Source organism: Siniperca chuatsi, linkage group LG5 (assembly GCF_020085105.1).
Source record: "Siniperca chuatsi isolate FFG_IHB_CAS linkage group LG5, ASM2008510v1, whole genome shotgun sequence".
In the NCBI taxonomy this organism is placed as follows: Eukaryota; Metazoa; Chordata; class Actinopteri; order Centrarchiformes; family Sinipercidae; genus Siniperca; species Siniperca chuatsi.
Window position 1 is genome coordinate 11,946,072 of NC_058046.1, and position 19,730 is coordinate 11,965,801.

At 39.6% G+C, this 19,730-nt stretch overlaps 2 protein-coding genes across 8 annotated transcripts in view; one reads left to right on the forward strand and one right to left on the reverse strand.

The window, feature by feature from the left end:
• Positions 1-1,925, forward strand: part of LOC122875981 (transmembrane protein 132D) — a 29,858-nt gene extending 27,933 nt beyond the window's left edge. Inside the window, exon 9 of the mRNA XM_044195737.1 lies at positions 87-1,925. Within this exon, the coding sequence (XP_044051672.1) occupies positions 87-1,403 (1,317 nt within the window). The 3' untranslated portion in view covers positions 1,404-1,925. The remainder of the gene's footprint in view (positions 1-86) is intronic.
• A 529-nt stretch (positions 1,926-2,454) lies between these two features.
• On the reverse strand, positions 2,455-19,712 carry glt1d1 (glycosyltransferase 1 domain containing 1). Of its 7 annotated transcripts, none has more exons than XM_044195739.1 (13): positions 19,353-19,706; positions 18,870-19,021; positions 18,619-18,724; positions 17,041-17,092; positions 16,077-16,113; positions 14,077-14,133; positions 9,215-9,313; positions 8,470-8,519; positions 7,200-7,262; positions 6,344-6,387; positions 5,762-5,945; positions 5,055-5,153; positions 2,455-3,023 (listed from the first exon to the last, which is right to left on the reverse strand). In XM_044195739.1, exons 1-13 carry the CDS (start codon positions 19,418-19,420, stop codon positions 2,877-2,879), a joined length of 1,158 nt encoding a protein of 385 aa, XP_044051674.1. In that variant the 5' UTR covers positions 19,421-19,706; the 3' UTR covers positions 2,455-2,876. The 7 variants fall into 7 exon arrangements, with proteins under 7 accessions (XP_044051674.1, XP_044051676.1, XP_044051680.1 ...); XM_044195741.1 differs by having other exon boundaries at positions 5,762-5,882; positions 19,353-19,705; XM_044195745.1 differs by lacking the exon at positions 7,200-7,262 and adding an exon at positions 7,712-7,718 and having other exon boundaries at positions 5,762-5,882; positions 8,459-8,519; positions 19,353-19,704.
• Between the last annotated feature and the right edge of the window lie 18 nt (positions 19,713-19,730).

Genomic DNA, 19,730 nt, shown 5'->3' on the forward strand with positions numbered 1-19,730 from the left:
TAACAGTCTTAATCCATTTAAATGTCTCAACTATGAACTGTAGATAAAAACAAAATTACAATTTCTCCTATTTTCTGTTCTTTCAGGAAGCTTTGGTCAGCGCGTTGGTGCAGTTCAGTGATGGCAACCAGACGCCTCTTGACATTTATGATCCTGCTTACTACCGAGTGACGGTGACATCTCTAGATCAGGGGGTGGTGTCAGTGCAGGGCACGCCTTCGGCTGTGGTGGCAGAGGGTGAGGGTGAGGGAGTCCTGATCAGAGTAGAGATGTCCATCTGTGAGGCCTGCCAGAAGTCCAAACGCAAAAGCACTGTGGCTGTGGGCAATGGTAGCCTCAAGGTTATGTTTCAGGTGAACAGCCGGCACCCAGACAGCAATACCAGCAGCATCGACAGCAGCACTGTTAGCAGCAAGGACAACGGCAATGACTATGGGAACGATGGGGAAGAGGTAGACAGCGAGAGGAAGCAGTCCCAGGATCCTCCACCGCGCAGCTCAATCACAGACAGAGAGGAGAGAGCCATGCAGAAGATCACAACCACAATCAAATCTACAGAACGAACCTTCATGACCAGTGGCAGCCTCGGAGGAGTGGGTAAGACTAGCAATTCAGGAAACCCCAGCAGTCCTACCAACATGGTGAAGATCAGCATGATGAGCAGCCCCAGTGACAGCAAAGCATATGGCTCAAACAATATGATAGTGGAGGATATGAGCACTGTTAGTTTTACTAGCACTGTGAAGGCCCCTGGGAACCTGGTAAACTATAACAACTTCCCCACCAAGGTGGAGGTACCTGGGCAGGAGATAGCAGAGGTAGAAATTGGTGGGGAAGAAATGTTGGACAACAGGCCGCTCACAGACTTGGAGATTGGCATGTATGCTCTGTTGAGCGTCTTTTGCCTGGCCATCCTGGTTTTTTTGGTTAATTGTATCTCATATGTTGTTAAGTTCAGGCACAAGAAGCCTCCTTCTCATGGTCAGGAGCCCACTGGGCACAGGCATGACTGGGTATGGCTCGGCACAGACGCTGAGCTGGTGATGAGCGTGCCAGGCAGTCCTGTCCAGCAAGACTCCCAGACTACAACCACTGTCATAGACATTGGGCCGGATAAGACTGCCTCTCTGTCCAGAAGACCCAGTTGCCTGGCCTCTGTTACAGACTCACCCCTCAGCTGCGTGGGCTCCCTCAGGAGCAAACCTATGCACACCGAGTCCCTCCATTCACCCACCAGCAAGAGGAAGAGAGTCCAGTTCACCACCTTCTCTACTCTGGAGCGCCAGCATTTGCCACATCTCCCGTCCAGGGAGAACGGCCATGGCATCCACTGGGTTGGGAAGGAGGACAGTTGTGAGGAGGAACCCCAAGTGACCATTACAGAGCCTGGGGACCAATTATAATACAGAACCTGATCAGACCTCACACGTACAGTAGATGTGGCTTTGATCACCTCAATGCCTTTGTTAACTCTAATAACTCTCTAGAATATGTGATTTTGGAACTGCCCTCTACATTTTCAAGGCCTTTTACATGTACATGTACTGTATATTATTATTAATATCAAAGTGTGGATGTGTATGGTAATGTTTCAGCTGGTTGACCAGATGGACTCTCACACAATGTTTAGAGCCACCAAATGTTAATGCTGCATGTGGATATCTACTTCTCAAAATTTTTGCACTCACATGATGGTATATACAATACAAATACTAAAAAAGTATCCTAAATAACAAATACAAAATATTGATTACCAGTTATAATACAGAACTCAGTCTGACAGATATAGGTTTCACCAAAAATGTGGCTTTGATTAAACATAATACTAATTGAAATGGGTGTTTTCTATTATGCAATATCCAAGACCTTTTTAAGTTGATCTAATTTTCATTAGATTTTTGTTTTCATTAAAACACTATGATCTATTGCCTTTCACTTGATTTTCTATGTTAAGCACCTACCAGTTTTTTAAGAGGCATTTGATCTCTGGTAACAGTATGCAGGTCAGCTACTGATGTTTGTCTATATTTCGAGTAATGCTTAATTTTACAGTTGAATCAAAAACTGTAGAAACTGAGAACATTCATGTTTTTCTAACCAGTCCATGCCCCAGTATGTTGCCAAAATCAACCTTTGTAACGTAAAAATTACAAGAACCTTTTGTGCACCTCTGCCCTTTAAACAAATTGAGTTTTTGCTGGGCCCTTAAATGCATGCAACCCAACCGTTGCACTTTATTAAAAATGAATGTGGTACCATACAGACTGGAAAGAAAAGCAATGGAACTGCTTTTAGAAAGACTACATTAGCTGATCCTGCACTACATTTGATGGCACTTATGTCATACTTAATTATGTTAAGTATGACAAACAGCTATTTTTGTCTCAATAGAGGGAATAATAATTTTACAACTATCATACATTTTCAGATCACCAACCAGTCAAAAACAATCAGTGGAGTTATTCGTCTCTTTTATTAAGTAGAATGAATAAAAAGAGAACCCATAGTTTTTCTATATTTATACTCAACCATAAATAACAGTACATCATCAATTTCAAGTGCGTAAAATATATTAACAAGACAAACAACCATTTCTACTTTAAGTCTTTGGTTCAAAGTGCTCTGCAGCATAATTTCAATCTGGCAGTGCAGATAAAACAGGATTATTTTGTACAGGCATCTTTGTAGTCTGATGTCTTAAAAGACTGAGAATAAAGACACCTGTGATAATAATAATAATAATAATAATAATAATAATAATAATAACAATAATAATAATGTATGCAAGGTAAATACACCGGTGTAATGCCTTGTTCTCTGTCGCTGAAGTTCCTGAGAAAGTATACAGAGTGGGGCTGAATGCTGTGACCTTATGCTCAGAGCAGAGTGTCCACCAGCCGCTGGTAGGTTTCTCTCTCCTGTTTCAGGCTGTGATGCACTTCCACATAGAGTTTTCCATTCTTCACCACTCTCTCTCTCAGCTCATGATCTGACGACAGCCTCTGAGATTGATGCACAAATTCCTGGCAGGGATAAAGGCAAAACAAGTCTCATTTACTGCCAAATGCCACTTGAAGCTTGCTATTGAAGTTGCCTGAGGATATGTTATTTTTTTAAAGCATAAAAAATAATTCAAGGCACGAGAACAGAACTCAGATAAACGGATGTACACTGATTAGTAAATACTTGGAAAATGTCTGTACATTGCCAGAGGATTGAGATATTTATGGCTCCAGATCCAAATACGGCTGTCCAATAGACCTTTTCACTCTATCCTAATATCTGCCACCTCTCATTTGCTTATGAAGAAAAGGGAAAACAAACAAAGTGACTGCTATAGTTAAACTGTACTACCACCGGCTGTCACAGGGACATGGGGAGTGTCATGGTTTGAGAGTTTATGTATGTTATTTCCTGTTTTATTTTGTAATATTCTCCTTCCCTCATGTGTTTTGTGGTTTTACTTCCTGCTTCTGATTGTTTGCCTTGCCCTGATCGTACCATGTGCCCTGCGTTGGAGCCCCAGTCCTGTGTACTCCTGCCTGCCGGTTTGTCTTTAGTTTTGTAAGTCTCCTTGTTTTTTTGGATTGTGCCTCAGTGTGCTCCCTCTGTTCTGTTGGCTGCCTATTTTTTGGGACTTTTATTAGCTTTAATTATTAAAGCTCGTTTTTGTTTCCTTAACCTGCCTGCTTGGAGTCTTGCAGTGGGGTCCCTTTTGCACAACCTTTACAGGGAGGGGAAGATGAGGATAAAAATGATGATGTGATCTGTGATCTGAGCTGTGTTGTATCCACACAGCATTATGAATCCTAGTTGCTCATCTGTTGGCCCAGCAGACTGAGGAAAGTCTCCAACAAGAGGAACTAAAAGTGCCTTAAGGTGTTCATGAAACTGAGCTGCCAACATTTACTACAGTAAAGAGCCAATGGGCGCACAAAGTTTTAGCCACTGCCAGTCAGCAGGCCAATTCACTATACTTCACTCAAGTGATGTGATTATGTCTGGAGAGGCTTTTGGTAGGAAACAGCTCTTCTGTATGGCCATATGAGAGCTATAAATCCTCAGCAACAGGATTAAAGCTCAACTTATGAGCAGCATGCTTATAATCACTTCACTGTTAGTGCACATTACAGAGCCAGGCAGGAAGTGCCATTTTTCTCTTTAAAGCTTCCAAATGCTTGTGTTTGTTTCTTGGACACATTTCTTTATACCTATACTCTTCATGTAATTACTTTGAAGGCTTAAAGAACCAGAAACACTGTCAATCAAAAATAAGAGATTTTAAAGCATGCAAAACAAGTCTTGAGTGTGATCCACTGCAAGAAAAGTTTTGGCTGAAAGACTAGCACTCGCTGCCCATCAGTCCTGGCCGAGGTCATGGTTTATCCAGCCCAAGTCGATGCAACCATCTGTGAGAGCTTCCTCCTGGCAGCTCAGCTGAGCACATGTGATCCCCCACCCGGAGAGGACTTATCTCCACCGTTACAACAACATCATGCTAGAGCATGGTGTCTTGATAGCACCAAACCCTCTGCCAACTGGCTTTAACCTATGTTGTTCTCCTTTAGCATCAAACCTCATTTAAATATCAGACTGAATAGTTCTCATGGGAGCCCCCCACTTTGCACTTTCCTGCATGCTGCTATGTGTTTCATCACTGTGTGGTAATGTATCTTTTCTCTGTCCATGGAGGCTGCACTTTTTGACTCTAATCTAAGCATCTGAGGAAACATCAGCTCCTTTTGTTATAGTTTACCTGCTTAAATTGGATTATTAAGAATTTCAAGTACAAAGTTTTACAAAATTAGGTCAAGTTTTCCTATTTTCCATTCCATTTTCATCTATTCCAGGGGACATAAACATCTTCAGTCATCCTGAGACAGTGCTTTAATACTACATATTAGCAGTAAGAACTTTCCTGGTCAGTTAAGGTGACAAGTAGCTGTTGGCTACAGCGTATATGCAGTTTATCCTCTCTGTTGTCCATCAACACAGTGTTAAATCTTAATGGAGCTTAAGATGCTATGTGGTGACCTGTGTTTGTCACTATGTACCTGAGGAGACGAGTACAGCAGGCCAGTGAAATCATGCTGCACTACGGCTGCATTTCCTGGAATGTCCCTGGCCAACACGGGTACCTCGAGATCCATGGCCTGTTGGAGCAGAGAGATTAAACCCTCAAGTCGCTGAGATTTACAATGTCACAGACAAAAGTTACGCGCTCACAGAAACTCATTCTTATGAAAAAAGCACCTTGGAAACAGCTCGGCTATTCTGCTCTTCAGTGCCTTAGTTCACTTACAGAATTAACAATCTGTAACAGCTAATACCTTCAGCAGGTTGCTGAGTGAAACATGCTAACACACTAATCAGACTTTAAGCCTACTGTGGATTGTCTTAATCAACTATTTAAAAGAGATTAAGTGGATTTGCAGGTTTTGCTCACTCAGGAATGGGAAGACTGAGTCAAGCAATTAATTTGGGTAATTGTCCCTGAAGTGGTCAGATAACATTGTAGCTGAGTGAGAAACAGCGAGATAAGGACTCCTGTAAATATTCACACGGTTAAAATTAAAAATAAAAAGGGCTTTGGGTGGCAAATTCTCAGTATATACTTTGATAAACCAAATTCTCATTACCACAATATTATTCTGCACCACAATGCATGAGCTATAAAAAGATAAAATTGTGTTTAGTGGCTGAATTGTTGAAGTCAGGACATGCTATTGTCCAGTTGCCCATGAGCCCTGAAGATGTTTACCTCCAAGATGGCTGCTGACATGCCCTCTGAGACAGAGCTGTTGACCACGGCGAAGCACCTTTTCATGGCAGCATGAAGCTCCTGTTGGCTCTTCTCCTGGGCCAAGAAGACCCCTGCTGTTCTGCAGAAGCAGTGGCAAAGCTCAGTTCTGCGTGACTCAGGGCTCACAGAGGCGTGGATGATGCTAAAGGGCAGTGACAAGCTCAGGGCAGGAAACACAGCTGCGCTATGTGTGACTTGCACAGAGAGGCCAGGTAAAGTCCTAACTAGAGAGGGCAGCTTCCTGCAGCAAAAATCTTTGTTGTGGTGAAGGCCCTTGGTGAAAAACCTCATCAGCCAAGACTTGAGAGTGGGAGGACAGATAAAAAAAGAGAGGATCTTGGCGCTCCCCTCAGATTTTCATTTTGTTCACATTATGTCAAGATAAATGTAAGCTACATTTGCTTAGGTAGTTTCTTGTGCCACATGGGATAAATAGAAAGATAAGTATTCTCACATGAGCAAAGTCTTGGCAATTAGACTGTCAGATCTCAAGTTTTCTTTAATGAAATGTGTAAAGAATACACAACAAAAAAGTCTTACCTTTTAACAACATCTTCCACTTCAACAGTAAGTACAGGATCAATCTAAGAGAGATGGAAACATTACAAAACACAAGTGAAACCCTTTTTCTGAAAAGCTCTGCTTTCATCAAGGATGCCAGCAATGACTTAATCGGGAGGATAAAACAAACAATAACACAATTAATAATTTCTATCATCAGCAAATCATTCTCTGGTAATCCTGTATTTTCAGAGATTGGGGTCAGGGTTGGGTTGGTGGCCAATCTGATTAATTGCAATGTGGGATTTGCGTGCATTAGCCTGCCCACAGAAAAGTCAAAGCATAGCAATTAAGGTCAAAGAGGCTGCCAAGCAAGCTCCTACTTTTTTCTCTTTCATGTTATAACTCATGGAATTTCTAAACGAAATCTGCTGTAAAGCACGTGTGCATTAAAATCAAAGAATCTATAAACTAAGAAACATTTTTGTATCCTGGTGTAATCTGGGATTTAGCAGACATTGTAAAACCAGCAGGGGGGATAGATCACGATAAAGGCTGTATTAAACACAAATGATTTAAGCACTGTAGTGATTCTGTACTGTTCCATGGTGGGGAAGGATGTGACCAGTCAGAAGCGGAAGGCTCTATCAATGGTTTAGTTCTTCCAAGTGAATCTGTCATACCTTTCCTGTGATGTGATAATGGCATAGCTGTTTTATCATTAGCCACAATATTTTCTTGTTTTTAAGCAACAAATGTTTGGTGTAAAAGCCTGCTAACATCCCAAGAAACATTACATTTTTAAAATAAGATTTTATTCAATAATACAGAATATGTGGTGCTTGATAAAGCCCAGTTACAAAGGAGTTAGATGTGTCATTGCTGACAAACTGACCTGAATTTTCCTCTTAATGACAGATGCTGTGCAGCCAGAGCGCTTATTACTTGGATGAAGTAGCTGTGGATTCATAGTATGTCATGACAGTCTGAGCAGAGCATGTCTCACTCTAACTTCCGTTTTGTATTTTTAGATTTTATTGTTACTTCACTAAATCTATTCAGTAATGTTTATGTTTAATCAAAAGTGGAATCCTATAGTTATCAAGGGGACATCTGGTGGTCATACAAATACATGTTTACTATAATAATATATGGCTTTTCATTTCTCAGACAAACAATAAACAAACAAACACGCTTCCACTGTGATTCAAGGGTGTCGAGATGAATCACACAGCTCTGCTTCCACTAAACCATTTCATCAAATAACAACAAAGCATAGCAGAGCAAGAAGCGGCAGTAAGACCGTGTATAAGCTCCTGGCCATGTCTAATTCAGTTGTTTTTGAGCAAAACTAAAGCAGAACATACCTTTTGCCTGACACCACTGTTTGAAAGAAAAAACAGACACTAAAACACTGTACAGTGATGTCATATCAAAGCAAGTCAGGGGGAGGAGAAGATGAAGACATACATACAGAGAAATCAATGAGTGAGAGATTCGAAATGAATTCCGGGGGGGGGAGAACAGTTGTAAGAGCAGTGAAGCTGTTGCCGTTGGCCAGAATATGACATATCTGCAATACTAAGCAGATAGAAATTCTGACATAAAAGTGCAATCAGAAAAAAAAAAAAAGTTTACGGTAAATGTACAAAAACTCCCTCCTCTGATTTGATTGTCTAGCTGACTGGTTGATTTATGGATATCATAAATCATGGCATGCTATAAGAGTTCAATTGCTTTTTTCCAATTATTTGACTTGCTTGAAATGAAACCACATAGCCTGTATATATGCAGTTAATGTCTTGAGGATGGAATGATACACAGGACAGAAGCTACAAACTGCTTTGGCTGTAATTTATACCAGCACATGACCAGATATATGCCCAACCCGATGTATTAAAATGAGGTAGCTCTCTACAGGTCACCAGTGAAAAGTAAGTGCCAATCTGGAATAGGCAATAGATCAGTATATCAAGCAGTCAGCCAGTTAGACACAAAAAGAAACAGGTGCACTTCTGCTGCTGCTGACCCTTGCCCTGTGCAGAAGATTGTCATTTCCTCCCAATGTTAATTCCGGCTAAAGAGCTAAAGCCAGTATCTCTGCTACATCCAATTAGAAGCTGCCTGAATTTCTGTAACTTACTGTATAATGACTGTGTACTTACCTTTGGCCCAATAATGACCAACACATTCAGTGGATTCTCACAATGCCACTCTGAAAGAGAAGGAAATAAAACACTTTGGGGAAAAACAAAAAGAACAGCAGCAGCTTCCTCAAAAGCTGTTTTTCCATAGAATTGTTACAGCGGTTGCTTAGTGCACCATATGTTTGTCTTTATAAGCATGTGGATAGTACAATTTAATTCTAAGATACATCATGTGAAAATCCACACATCAATTTTTTCTATCAGGATGAAACATTAATGTATAATTTGACGCCCTCTAGTGCTCTCTTATTACCATAATTGTGTGCTAGGAAAGACACATAAAATAAAAGAGGATTTAAAAAAGAACCCACTGATGTTGCTAATCAGTGGCAATTCTCACATTAGATACATATAAGACATATAAGGTAGTCATCATAAAAATAAACACCACTAAGGCAAGACTCAGCAAGATAAAGTGTCTTTGTGGTGCCAACTTGAGCTGTCAGAAGAATCTAACTGCATTCATTCCTAATTGATGAGGACATTGCCATTGCCTTTACCACAGGCTACACAGAAATACAGTCAGAAAGGCTTTGCAATTTTGGGTTTTACCTGAAATTAAGTTTGAACCGGCTGAATACATGCCAGCAAGAAACACCCTCCCCTCTTTTAGCTGGCCTTATTGCTATATTACTATGTGTTAGTCTTTCATTACCAGTACATATATAAAATATTTGTAAACAGGATGAATTACATGGTATACCTGAAAAAACCTCCAGCAGATAGAGGGGATCCTTGACTCTTCTGAGGCCACAGACCAACAGGAAGACCCGCAGCTCATCCACATGCTCACTGCTTACACCTGGACAGAAGCCAGCCACACAGAAAGACAGCACCACAATATCAAAATGCTGCATAATGAACATCCCAAGTACATCAGCAGATAATGAAAGCAATACATCACCCAAGGTCATGAGGAAAATAAGACAGCAGTGACTAATGTGCTTGCACAATTCTCTGATCAGAGTTGTAACACTCAGCAGGGAAATAGTCTGCTGAAAACATTGTAAGGTTGCAGCCTAATCAGTGTGTGTAATACGGCATCACAACTACAGAGCCAGAGTTTTTGGGTGACAATTTGCTCACTGAACAGTCCTAGATTAAAATTAGCCAACCCAACATCATGCTAACAACAACATCAAACATTTTGAGAACCTTGCTTTCATTGAGAGACAGTGCCACTAAATCAGCTCTTTTCCCAGATCATCCAACTTTCACGATCAATCCAGAGATTAGTCAGAAACTCACACTCAACCCACAAAAATATAATCAAGGATCTTTTATTAAGACTGACGAGAGCAACACGTTTAGCTCAGCGCTTTATCAGATGAGCTTACAGTTACCAGCACCTCCAACTCTGAAGCACATGCTGTGCTTTTTTTCTCTTTTTCGCTAACATGCTGATGTTTAGAAAGTATAATGTTTTCCATGTTCACAATCGTAGTTTGGTGTGTTAGTACGCTAGGGTTTGCTATTTTGCACCAAACACTACAGCTGAGGCTGATAGGAATGTCATTAGCTTTGCAGGTATTCAGTCATTAACAAAGTAAGGAGCAAATTTTCATTTTTGACATTTTTCACTTTTGAAGTAAGGGGATCACCAATGTCAGCAGGTCTGATCCTCTGGGGACCATGAATCTCTGTACAAAGTGTCATGACAATCTGTCCAACAGTTGGGTGGATTGACAAGTGGAATGTAAAAATCATGTGAAGAGAATATTCAGATGTTACATCAATTTTAAAGCCATTGTGCTCAGTTCTTTACAACACCTGAGAAGGCAGTCTTGGTTTTATGTAAACTTAAAGCAAGGTTGGTGTAAAGGCAACGCTTCAAGGTCGAAGTCTGCTGGCTAAATAGAAGAACAACAAACAAGCAGATGTATAAGGATATTTTAACATTAGAGGGTTACCAGAGTGTCAGAAAATACATTTTTAATCCCTGACCATTAATGCTTGACAATGACCCAAAAGGATAAATCATGTTGAGATGGTACTGCTGGCAATGGTTTGCTGGCAAAGCAGTGTTGAACCAAAATTTAAATGAAGAACAAAATAAGCCCATACTAAAATGATTTTGAAAGTGTCTGTGACAAACTGAGAAACAAACCGTTTCGAAAATAATACCACACACACACAAACACGTGCTTAAAGCACAGTGACAGTCGAGTGAAATCCCCTGCTGCCAGATAAGTCCAGATCAGGAGGCTGAGGCAGCTCTTTTAATGCTATTAAAGAGCATCTTAAACCGACAGCGTGGAGTCTGGGCACTGACCCTGATCCTAGGAGCCGATTGTCAAAAAAGCTCTTCATCTGTGGGACTTATCGAACTTCTGCGCATTGATTTGCAGGATGAGAATGCAAGTCAGCTAAGGGAAACAAACATGCCACTATCTCAGAACAAGATGCAGGAAAATAATAGAGGATAGCTGTAATCATACCAGAGCACAGACCTGTCGAAATGAGCAAGAAATTCAAATAAATTAAAAAGACAAATCAATTAATCTTTCCTCGGGGGAGACAAATTGACAAATTGTACAAATCATCTGTTGTGCCTCTCTTCTCTCTCTCTTTGCAGTTCTGTGAGTTCTATGCAAAACCCATTTTTATTCGTTTGCCTTTGATTTAAGAACAGCATTCTGAACAATCCCCTAATACTTTAATCAGTATGTGTGCGTGTGTTTGTATATGTGTGTGCATGGATGTGGGAGCACACTATCACTCTATCTGAACAGTTCCTATTAATCTATTGAGTGGCACAGGGTGACACAGGGAATGGATACTGCAGGGAGTGGACAAAATCATTACAACACCAATGAAAAAAAAACTTAGAAAATCACATACTAACAAAGCTACACAGGTGAGATATAATAAGCCAATTAGCATTATGTCTCTTTTTGAACGAGGTTTGATAAACAATCTGTATATGTGAGGTTTTAAAGCAGCGAACAAGTTCGAAAGAGAACATAGTTTGTGCCCAAATTGCAGGTGCTTGTCATAAATCTAAGAAGTCAGAAGAACTTTGGCTAGTTAACTTCTCTCCATATCAGGACTGCCAGATATCAGAGAGCAGCATTTTGGTCAGCCAAAACGACTGAATGAATTATACATTACATAAAATTATATAACATATGGCTTGACACTTGCCATCTTGAAATAACAGACACAAACAACCAATACAGATCGCAAGAAGAGTTGACTAGGGAGTATGAGTAATTGTGCCTGTGACCTAACACTTCGTGGTGAGCCAAGTATTCGGAAATGTGCGTTTGAAATATCTTTAGCCGGAAAAACACATTGCATTTTTTTTTGCATGAGCAGAAGCTGTCAGTGATATATTTTTAATGTCTGCAAATTTAACCAACAGTCTGAAAACTCATCATTGTAATATAATGACCAAGGAACATGACGCCATTTTCAAGCATGACATGCCCCCATGGCACAAACACTGTTCTCTGATCATGTTCCCACACTATCAGATGACCTGACATCTAACCGTCCCTCATCCTCTGATTTTTAATTACCAATTCATACACAGACTTCACTAAAAGCTTCCTGTTTAATTTATTCAATAATAATTCTATTCCCCGAGGACCAAGTAACTGGACAAGGTAACAACAGACCCCATGCTTGTTTTCCCCTCATCCTTCAGTGATTCAAAGCATCATTGCTCACTCTACACTGCTGCCTCATATATCCCCTTTACCCCACCTCACAAGGCACACAGCAGGGGCCACAAACAACATACACAGAGTGGCTTTCAAAGGATAACACAGACACACATACAGTATAATCATGTATCTTCAGTCAGGTAGGGGGGCTGCTTTGCCTATTTTATGTTCACTGCTGGAGGTCTGTGTGCCACTACAACACAGGGCCACACAGAATACATGTATTCCCAACACTGAAACCTCCATACACCTTCATTAAGCTAGCCTAAATACAATAAACTCTTGCTATTTAGTAATGATTAATTTGTCATACCGAATACAGAATACAGGTTGCAGCAGGAGTCAGTTCTGTCAGACTGCGTTGTTGTGTTTGAGGAAAACTAAAACACAACTGATGTTGTTGAGACATCAGTTGTGATTATTGAAGGTGACAAAGCAGGTCATCAAGGTTCAAAAGGAGGTCATGGGCAATCTAATCTTTAGACAGCAGAAAGCCAAGACCACCTAATAACAACCAAACAATAATGCTTAAAAAGCTTTATGACAACTTGAGCACAGTTATCCCCACAAAAGGACATTTACAACAATTAAGTATAGACTGCAGAATCAGTTATTATTTTATTTGAATCTCTCTCTGCCTTGGAGTCACATTCACTAGTCCTTACTACATACACACACACACACACACACATACACACAAGTAAAAATGTTGTCTTGTTAAAGCACTGTGGTGATAACACTGTGGCAAGAAAAATACAAATTTTCTCTTACTGATATTAAACGCATCTGATCCACAGCCACGAACAATGACAAATTAACACCATCAGACAGCACATATGCAGAGAGTGGAACAATATTTACAGCTCTAAAACCCATCTTTGAATCAGATTACAGTGCTTTCATCACATCTGAGGAAAAGCACAATAGTGACTCCTATTTCAAGTATAACAAATGGAGAAGTGACTTTGGGCAATTAGTATTACTTGCACCGGTTGTGAAGCATGGTGACAAATGACCCTGGGCTGGAGAGCTATTAATCAATTGTCCCTCTCTGTTCTCAACAGTGTGCTCTATGAGCACTAATGTACCTGGGATGGACATCATCTTGCGATGTCCAATCTAAAGTCCAGGCTGTTTGTGGAGAGAAAGGTAAAAGGCTACAAACTCTGGCCTCCCTGAGCAACACACTGATGCATCTAAGGTAGCGCAGAGTAAAATTACTGTATGCTTTCAGATTGGTACTTTTCTGGTTGGGGTGGATGAATGTATTCCCCGTTGTGCTCCCAGTGGTAGCTCCACTGCTATGCACTACACAGTCTTGGACTAATAGTGGAAGTAAGGAGCGAAGGATGCTATCTAGAATATGGCAGAGGACTTTTATGTACAGTATTGCAAACGATTACAAATATGTGGCACACCTGTGTATAGCAGGGCAAAACGACAACAATAAAACCTATTTTACAAGGGAGCTTAGATTCAGTGTGCAAGTACCTCTCCGTTTTATTGCACCTGTCCCACTAATGCTTTGTGGCTGTGCACACAACAATACCTGCTATGGTTTGAGACATAGCCTTAATGATTAGGTAAGATACAACTGTCAGTGAAGTTTAGAACGCTTAGACCAGGCTGACTCAGTGCCTGAACAAAATGTCACTTGCCAATAACAAGTTGCTGTTAAAGAGCACAAAATACCAAGCTAAAATGCAGTTATATTATGTGACAAAATAATAATAATAATACTGTTTTATTTACTTACTCTGGATGATCCACAGGCCTTATACTGAAGGCAAAAAATATATAAAAATAAACTAACCTGAAAACTGTCCACAGCGAGGTCTGTGTGTTATCAAGTTCCACATTAGACAATAGCTGTAATGAATCGAAGCAGTAACAGTACCTAAGCTCCTCAGGAATTCAGTCCAGCAGAATTTCTTAGTCACTTCCGTCTGGATACCTTTAAAATAAACACAGACCAATAAAGGGCACAGTGTTGTTGGTAAAGCTTTAACTGTACATCAATGCTAATCCATTATGCAAAAAATGATCAACGTGGTGTTTAGCTAAATAAATAAATTCAGTATTGCTTTTCTGATCTTGAACTTTGTTGGTTATGTGACACTCAAAATTAAAAACATCAATCACATCTTATATTCTTCATAACCTTTATTCATAAATGTTCAGGGTATGTTTCAGGTACTTATGTGGACATATCCTGTAAGATTTGTGATGATTGGTTGTTGACTTTGAGCTATTTATGTGCTGAGGCACGCCCCCTTTGAAGTTCATTGGTCAATATCTTGAAAACCAAATAAGATATCAACAAGCTTTATACAACTTTTGATAAGCTTTGTCCAATGATAAGCCACCGAAAATTTTGTAGTTGTCGGATCTACGATTTAGGAGATGTGAAAAATGGACTTTAGTGGTCCATGAGGCGTTTTTGTAGAGCACATTGAGCTAGACTTGTGAGAGAAATTTCCCGTCCTTCGACGGTGTGAGGGGCGTGGCCTGTTCAAAAGTGCATTTTTGGCCCTTAATTACAGCGCCACCATGTGGCCGATTGGGCTCATATTTCTGTGGAAGCACATGCACATCATTTCCAGTTATTGGGCCAACTTTCATGTTTCTAGCTCATTCCAGCTCCCGGGAATTTGAGCTGAAGCGGCAGACAACTAATAATAATAATAATAATAATGGCACTGGCACAAACATAAAAGGGTTTCAGCCCCATTGGGGCTTGAACCCCTAACTAGGTGTGTATGGGGGCATGTGGGTGGGGAACGGGGAGTGCAGGGCAGGCTGTGTGTCCAGCGTGTATGCATGAGTAGTGGAATGACGGGTAGAACGTTTGTTTGTATAGTATAATATTAGTTTTCTTATATAAATGTATGCAATGTTTTTTAATAAAGTGTTTTTGAATAGTTTAGTCTCAATTTTCTTTACGACGCATAGAATATTGTAATGGTATTGTAACCGAGCATCCTGGGTTCGGCTAACTATATAAACTTAATAAGGAAACAATAAATGGGACAATAAGTCCAAACTTCTGAATTTAAACATTATTTATTTAGAACATTTTGCTATAACACACCACACAAAATAAAACCCCTCCGTACCTCCCTCTCCCCTCCCAAACAAAGAAGAGTTGAATCACAGTCAGTTGTCCCTCCCAGTTCCCTTACAGTCAAGATGGCGACAAAGAAAACAAAAACTGGAATTTATTCACCTCGTATCGTGCCTAACTTTAGTGGATTAAGACATATCAGTTATGGAATTAATCTGCAGATAATAAACCAACACAAGTTTGATTGATATTCCCCATGAGTGCACAATAAAAAAACATGATTTATGAAAGCCTAAAAAATGTTGAGATATCTTATCAAAACAACCCAACACCAGTTTGATTGATATTCCCTTGAGTGCACAAAAAAAAACAAGATTTAGGAAAATAAATTAAAAACTGAGATGTGTTTTTGCAAATGAACCCTTCGTATGTAACCTGTATGTAAAATGAACAAAATAGATTTAACGTATTTTAAAAACATTATTTTGTGTGGTCCGTGTAAAAATCACTTCAGTATCATCACTATCTGGTGACAAGCATTAAAAAATAAGCTTTCACTGGTCTGGGCTCAGCCATGCAGCTGGCCCAGGGCTCTCCTCTAATCTATGAAGGGACACTATTTGCCAAACAAGGCTACTGGTGGAAAACAACATGGAAAAGTGATTTGGGCTGTCCTACATGGCACAGGGGCCAATGGCAAGAGCAAATACAACTCTGTACTGCAGACAGCATGATAACGGAGGGAAAAATGTCAAAGCTGATTAATGCAACACTTCAATGACGAGTCAGAGATGCACAGCATCAGGCGAGGATATTCATCCTGTAGAGCTTACCTTGGGGCTGGACATAGATTTTACTGCTCTGGGACAGCTTCAGAGAAAAAAAACATTGGGAAATTCTGGTCAAAACAAGTACCAAAATATAAATACATAAATGTTTTAAATCAGTCAGTAATTATTGGTACTGTCTATTTATACAAATTACATTTGATTATTACTAACTTCTTCTAACTAACTGCTTCTTTCTCTTTATGTCAGACAATAGAAACAGCCAATTAACGCACTTTGTGCTCCAAACATATTTAATCAAAATCCAAACTTTAAAAGAGAGTCAGGAAAGCAGTTTCTAAGATAATGGGGATGCTACAAAATAAATCAGGGGGGATGGAAAGGAAATTGACTGGATGTTATCACACTAGATCCATCCCCTATGTGTGTTTTCTTCACAATAAAAAGCGTGGCGATGCCTCTCAGTGCCTGTCCTGTCTGCCTGCTGTCAGCACTAAATGGCTGAGATAAAGCATGCCACTCGCCTCAATCTGCAGCCGACGGCTGGAATCTAATCTGAAAATAAAACACGGTAATATTGTTTTAATGCCAATATTACGGGACAGGGAAGGGTATTGTGTTTGTATAGTAAAAGCCCTTCTGTTCTATTTATTGAAGCTGTCAGACTCCTGCTGTCTGTTGTTGTGCCATAAAATGCAAACAAAAAACTTTTGCTCTCACTACTTGATTTTTGTTAGCTTTGTAATACATGGGTCAATATTTTGTTTATGTTAAAATATCTCTTATGACAGTCTTCTTAGTTGCTAATGTGGTGGGTGCGGCATAGCAGGCAGTGATAAGCATACTGAAAAACCAACAATTAGGCACATACAGACATTTTCTAGTAAAACTTATATGAGTAGAACTGGTAGCAAACCTATGCCACATTATATGCTTGATGCTTGCACATGCTTATTAGATATAAACTACTGCAGTTGGTCTATTAAAATACAAAAGAATACAATCATACCAAAAACAACTCTGCCTCTTCTTTCAGTTTGTCAGTAAATGCAACTGCGAACCTGATAAAAAAAAAAAAAACACTTCATTATCAGCCCTGTAAACGCCATTTCAGTAAAACAAGAATTTTCATTGCTGACAGTAAGTTTTAGCCTTTTACATGCAATGACAATTTTGACAACAATAGAGGAAAAAGCAGTGGTAACAACAGTAAAACAACAAAAGTCTCCAGGCTGAGACTGAGTACGTGAGAGCAGAAAAAATGCTTGTGGTTTGAAGGCAAAGGATTTAAGGATGAATACACCAATAATACAAAGAGGAAAACAAAGGGAATGTAGAGCAAAAAACAGTGGGGAGATATTAATTTGCGCAAGTGTGAGCATGCATTATTAAAAAGGGCTCAGAGTGGTGACTGAATTTCGTGATCAAGGTTTGTGTGAGAAAGCAGCGGAGGTGCAAGGATTCAGATATTTGAAGTCATGAGACCTGGGTCTCCCCAGTTCTCCCAGAAGGCAATTATCCCCTTAGATTTACTAGATGGATGTCCTACCATCTATTTTCATCATAATGATAACAGAGACACCAGTCTGATGTCAGGGCACAGGACAAGATATTGTTAAGCCTGCGTGCACATTAACTTTTTTGATGTTAAACTAGAGGAGGAGAGAACACATAACCTGCACAGTTGGCTTGCATGTTCTCAGCCCCCCACACACACACCATAGATAATTGATATCCTAGTCAATATGATCCAAATGCTTTGCAACAATTTAATATTTTGAATTGTCATGTAATTCATATAGTAATATCTACAACAGTTTCATTTTGAGCTTGTAAAGCAGTAAAATATTTGTTAGTGTGTCCAAGACTGAAAATCACATGATTAATGAAATTAGAGGTTGTCTTGATTTATTATGAACAACTTCAATTAAGAGGTGTAAATGGTCACATTTACTTCCTGCTCGCACTTCTGCATCAAACCTATAAAAAAGGAAGTAAGTAAAACACATTGTGATCCATTACTAGCATATTGGTACTAATAATCAATAAAGTATCTATTATTGATATATTAACATGACTATACTGCCACATTTATATCACGCTTATAACACATAACTTGTTCAAACAGACTTTTCTCATGGCATACGTTACCTCATCATAGCAGGAGAAGCACAGGTGTAACTAATAACAATACTGATAGCTTCATTCCATTTAAATGTCACATGAAAGCAATGCCAATGTATGAGCATGCACAGTAACAGGGCCCTTTTTACACATATATTTTATATATATATTAATATATATTATATATATATTTTATTATTTATAATATATATTCTATACTATATATATTATTTTTATTATTATTATATATATATATATAAACCTATTCTTCATCATGTATATTTGTTATTATGCAAATTGTGACTCTGCAGTTCTCCACAGATAACAACAGTGGTCAAGAAAACAGCACATATTTTCACAAACTGTCTTTGTGATGTGTTGAATCACGAAGTAAAATTCATGTACTCAATTTGGAGCTATTTGGAATTAAATGGGTTAGAATAGTAGTTTGCAGCAACATCACCTGGCTTTCAGTAGCACCTGCTCCATAACCACGCGCTTCTGCTCAACTTTCACATCTTCATTTATGTCCGTACCGCCAAAGATAACGCCAAAGGGTACTTGGATGTCTGGTGTAAAGGTTAAGACATAAAACAGAAAGGTCCTGACATTTGACAGGTAGCAGTATATTTGATGGTCTATTATGTTGACAAACACAATTAACTGAAGGTATGGAGATAAGTAAACAGATCATATAACAGCAAGAATGTTTACCTAAGAGAAGTCTGCCTGCTCTGAACAGATGAATGGCCAGTGCACCCTCAAATGGAGGATTTCGAGACACTAGGTTTGCCACTTCAGCAGGAGACTGAAATTCTGCTGCATCTCTGAGCTCACAAGTGTGTCCTGCTGATTCAATGTGGGACCTAAAGTAAAAGAATCTGGCTGAATAATATTTAGAATATGGATGGCTGGTAGGAAGACAGGATGGTTAAACAAAGTTACAAACATTAAAACTATCTCAAAAGCCTTTTGCAGTCATCAAATGTTTTGTTTGTTTCTTGCGGTTGTCTACACTGCTCCCTGCCTGGAGCTTCATTTTCCTTAATCAAGTTAAAGCTGATTTACTATAGCCATTGTACAGTAAAGTAGGCGGTTTCACAACAACACAACTGTTAACCAGGGCTATCTCAAATAGCCCTGGTTAATTAGCCACAGCTGTTGTAGCTAGCTACACTTAACAACAATGTAAATTACCTTATTCTCTCAGCTGTAGTGTGGTTCCCAGTTTTGGGGCTGAGACAGGCAAGAAAGAGTAATTTCATATCTTCACTAAAGGTTGGTCTGACGAGCTAACTAAGTTAGTTAACATGTAACTAAACATTAGTGAAAACCAGATGGAATAATGTAGCAAGCAGAGGTCTATGTACTGCTTCAGTAGGCTCGCTAAACTGAACTCCTATCACATTTCCTGTACCCATGCCTGCATCTACATTTTACACGTAGAGCAAAGCTAGCCAGCACCACAAGGCTAGCTCATTATTTGGCAGTGCACCCCACGCTTGACATGTTTACAAGTCCGTCTCCTATATGATCCCCTGGAAACACATGACGGTAGCACGTACTGTAACTTAC